This window comes from Austrofundulus limnaeus, unplaced genomic scaffold (genome assembly GCF_001266775.1).
Source record: "Austrofundulus limnaeus strain Quisiro unplaced genomic scaffold, Austrofundulus_limnaeus-1.0 Scaffold98, whole genome shotgun sequence".
NCBI classification, from domain to species: Eukaryota; Metazoa; Chordata; class Actinopteri; order Cyprinodontiformes; family Rivulidae; genus Austrofundulus; species Austrofundulus limnaeus.
The window spans coordinates 1,530,631-1,534,944 of NW_013952500.1; the positions used below are offsets into that span (position 1 = coordinate 1,530,631).

General features: G+C 39.5%; 1 protein-coding gene across 1 annotated transcript in view; it reads left to right on the top strand.

The window, feature by feature from the left end:
• Positions 1-3,298, top strand: part of trim46b (tripartite motif containing 46b) — a gene marked incomplete in the record, with an annotated part of 12,883 nt that extends 9,585 nt beyond the window's left edge. The window contains 3 exon segments of the mRNA XM_014013171.1: positions 492-721; positions 1,157-1,224; positions 1,979-3,298. Coding sequence (XP_013868625.1) covers positions 492-721; positions 1,157-1,224; positions 1,979-2,429 — 749 coding nt within the window.
• Between the last annotated feature and the right edge of the window lie 1,016 nt (positions 3,299-4,314).

Here is a 4,314-nt window from a genome sequence, read left to right on the forward strand (position 1 = left end):
CCCCACCCCACCCTTCTTTCTCCCATTCTCACTCAGATCGGTCCGAGCATCGATGAGCTTTGCAGTTTTGTTAAGGCCGCGAGGCTTAACAAAATGGATCGGATTCAGATCCAGGGCTTTTAATTTTGAGGGTCGATTTGTGCGATTGGTGATTTCCTTTGTGCCCCTGTTGGATGTTTTACCTTCCTGCTGTTCTCCCGTGGTATCTCTGAAATAAAAAGTTCCACTTGTCCGAGTTTTGTGGTGAAAACCGTCGTCACCAGGATCAGTATCTTCCGTTCTAGTGCTGACAGGAGGAGGTGCATCTGCTCCTCTCCTCTCAGTTGTTCTTCTCCTCACCTTTGTTCTCCTTTCTGCTTTCTGGCTGTAAATCTCTACGCCTTTCCTTCTGTCGCCTCCCAAAACTTCTTCTTCTCTCACTTCTGAAATGTTGCTCCTTTCTTGCCTTTAACCTCTGCTTGTCCACGTTCTTGTCTGCTGTGTCCTCTCAGTGCTTAACTTCTACCTGGACTCCCGCTGGGGTCTCCACGCTGACCGGCTGGTGGTCAACAAAGAGCAGCGCGGAGCTCGAAGCGTCCCCGGTCTCTCTCTGCTGCAGGCCGCTGACCATGCTCTCACTTCCTGTCACCTGACCTCTGACCTCCTGGTGGGGGATGTAGCTATTACACAGGGCAGGCACTACTGGGCATGCTCAGTAGAGCCGGGATCTTACCTTGTGAAGGCAAGTAAATGTGAACTTGCTGAAGTCAGCATGTCTCTGTGAAAGAACTTTATAAAGATCATTTTTACGSCACATTTCTTGAACCAAACCTTAAGGATGAAATCCAACATTAATGTATGACTGGTTTTATTTCAAAAACTCAACATTCTTTACTCAGTTTAATGAAARGTACCTGAAATGTGCCTCTTCTACTAGTTAACCCACTTCAAAATGGCCTCCACCTGCACAAAAAGAACCATAACTCCGTGAACTTTCCATATATTGAGCTAAAAATTGATGTGGTTGTAGCTGACAGTCCTTCACAGCATATTCTCCAAGCTCAGAGCAATGTTGCATGAAACGTGTCCACATCTCCTGAGATTTATGTAACTGAAGCATTAAATAAGCCTGAAGGAGACTGGCTTTTCTAATTCCAAAGACTTACTTGTTGAACAGGTGGGAGTCGGCCTGGAGTCCAAACTGCAGGAGTGGTTTCACCTCCCGCAGGACATGGCCAGTCCTCGGTGAGTAGAAAKAGGGAGATAAAAATTAAATTAATTTCCAAACAGAAACTGAGATTTTATTAACCCCGTTTATTGAATATAATAACTGAGCTTAATGGAAAAAAGATTGCCGACAGGCCTAAAATAACAATTTAATACAAAATAATCCTRCATAATGTTTTTGGTGCACATAAAAATTAGGAAGTGGTTTCAGATAATCTATTTTACTGGTTATAAATGAATCATTCAGCGGAATATTTTAAGGATTAAACCAAACTGATCTGTTTTAACCTACAATCCAAGATCTAAACAAGGTTACAAGATGTTTTACCTTTTAGTTTAGGCTTGTTATATTTCTGCTTGAGTTCATCTTTCTTAAATATACAGTTCAGATTTTTTTAAGTGCAATTATGGGGAATAATTGTGAGTAGTCAGTATCATACTTGCAGTAGAGAGCGGTCAGAATGTTTTCAGTCAGTATTTTATTTGTATTTTTTGCTACAAAATTTACTCATTTAATTAAAAATGAAACAACTATATACTACTGTATATAAGAAGAACATACAAATCAAATAAAAGACAGCAGAAAAAAATAAAAAATCTTGTAAATTTGCCCCTTTTTTACAACAGTATATTCAAACAAAAAAAATCTAAACAAAAACATCAACTCAAACAGTTCATTCGGATTCACATTATGCTATTTCATTTTTAAAAATAAAATAAAATAAAATAAAAAGAGTCAAACCTCAGTTTCTCATCCATTCTCATTTCACAGTTACGACCCAGACAGCGGCCATGACAGCGGCGCTGAGGATGCCTTGGACTCAGCTCCGCCCTTCTGCTTCCTCACGATGGGGATGGGTAAAATATATCTGCCACAACACAACCACCACCACCACAGCAACCACGGAAACATCAACCGAGACCCCATCACCAACGGCAATGGCCCCCCCTCCCCCGCGGGCCTCACCTACCCGCTGCCGCCGCGGCTGGGCGTGTGCCTCGACTTCGAGAAGGGGCGCGTCACCTTCTACGACGCCCACTCGTTGCGCCCGCTGTGGGAGGGGCACGTCGATTGCTCCGGGCCCGTCTGCCCCGCTTTCTGCTTCATCGGCGGGGGGGCGCTGSAGCTGCAGGAGCTGGTCGCCAACCGGAACGCGGATCAGACGCCGGTGAGGCGGGTGACCATCCAGCCCCGCGTCGCTAACTTAAACAACAACAACTGATCCCCGGTCAGAGGCGGTAATCTGTAATCTGGAATGTATCTGCGAAGTATTTACTCAGCTAGGTCGAAACGTTCAGACATCTCAGCGATTTTGTTAAGTATTTAATTTACTTGAAAAGAAATATGTTTCTATAGCCACAAATATGCAATGTAATTATTTCTTACCTTTTGTTACATGCAGTTTTGCAAGATCTATTGCTTAAGTAGTGTCTGGTAAGTCCAGCACTTTATGTAATTATATAAATATATTTAGTGCTTGCATCTAAAAGCTAATGTAGATAAAGAATCACAGTTTTTTTCCTCCTGTAGATGCTTTTACTTTGTTGTTTTGCGTCTTTAATGCTTTATATTGGCTTCATATATATGGATATTGCTTAAAGCCTGAAGTATATCATTGAATCTAAATTTTTAGCCACTTTGTTTTCATCTCAGCCAAAGTTATTGTTTTTCTGGGATGTAAATGTGGTAAATTAAAGGTAGGAACAATGAGGCAAAACAGTAATTAGACTCCGATAACACCTCTGCTGCACACTTAATCACCAGTTTCCACTCTTCTGTCTGTCTGTGTGTTCTTGTTTTGTATCGTCAAACACGTGTGTTTAATGTTGGTGTGTGTGTATGTGTGTGAGTGTGTCAAATCCCTGAGTATATTAGAGCATAAGGTTTGATAACAGCTCGAAATGTTCAGGAATCAAAAAGTTGTTTTCCCAAAAACACATTTTTAAAAAACTTTACTTGGTTCTAAATGATGAGAATAAAAACAGTAGCAGATTAAATTATTGTAAACTTCACCTGCTGGCAGAACGTTTGCTTGAAATAAAAAAAAGAATTATGGAACYTAACACTGAATAAACCTAAATGGATAAAATATTTTTGTTTTATTTATTGTGTTGACCTTGTTTAAAATCGTTTGGTCTAATTGCTATGTTACAGTTTTACCACCAGGGGGCAGAAGAGCACAATCGAGGATCATCTAGGTTGTACCTAAAAAAGATGACCAGAATTCTAATATTGCAGAGGAATGATTAATGGAAATTAATGTTTGTCATTGGATATTAGCAAACATGAGCATTTCTCACATTTTTTAGTTTAAATCCTGACAGATTTGCTGATACATAATTAAAGCAGATGACAAACTGAAAGAAAATGGTGAAACATGGACAAATGCTGGTGTGATGCATGGTGCAGTGAAGCAATTAATATCGAATTATGCTGTCTGTTGTATATAGAAATACAAAGCAGACTTGCAATATTAATTTAAATACAACTCAATGTCTGGTATTTTAATGGGAAGTGTCTAAAATAAAAGTTGTTCTAAAAAAGTGATTTGCAATTGAAGGTTTAGTTAGTTAAAATATGCTGTGTGTGCGGTAAAAATAGGTTACTTAATGAGTAAGGATATGTTGGTAGCAAAAAAAGTAAAGAGAGGGGTGACTTCACGTGGTAAATGACCATGTGATTAAACTGTGAGCATGAACAATCCAATAAGAATTACATAGAGTGAGGTTTTATAGTCGAACAGCCATGCARGGACCGGTCATTAAAAAGACAAATGTAATTTGCAAAAGGTCAATGGTAGAAAAGACTTAAATGCTCCAGTTAACAGATGTAGGGAAAATAATGTTTGTCCTTCATCTAATTATTTGCATTTGTGACTCATAAAAATAATTTTAAAAAAGCCCTGAAAGAGAAGATATACTGTGACTCTGATAATGACGGTTCAGCTTCACTTGTCCTCAGAAGGAAAGTTCACATTAATCAATATAAAGCTCTGCTAAGTGATCATCTTTATTCTGTTATGAAACARGTATGTCCTGATGAGACTCGTTTTTTTCCAGGGGACAAAATGGTCACTGAATGGATTGARGAGCCGATCTGACCGGATC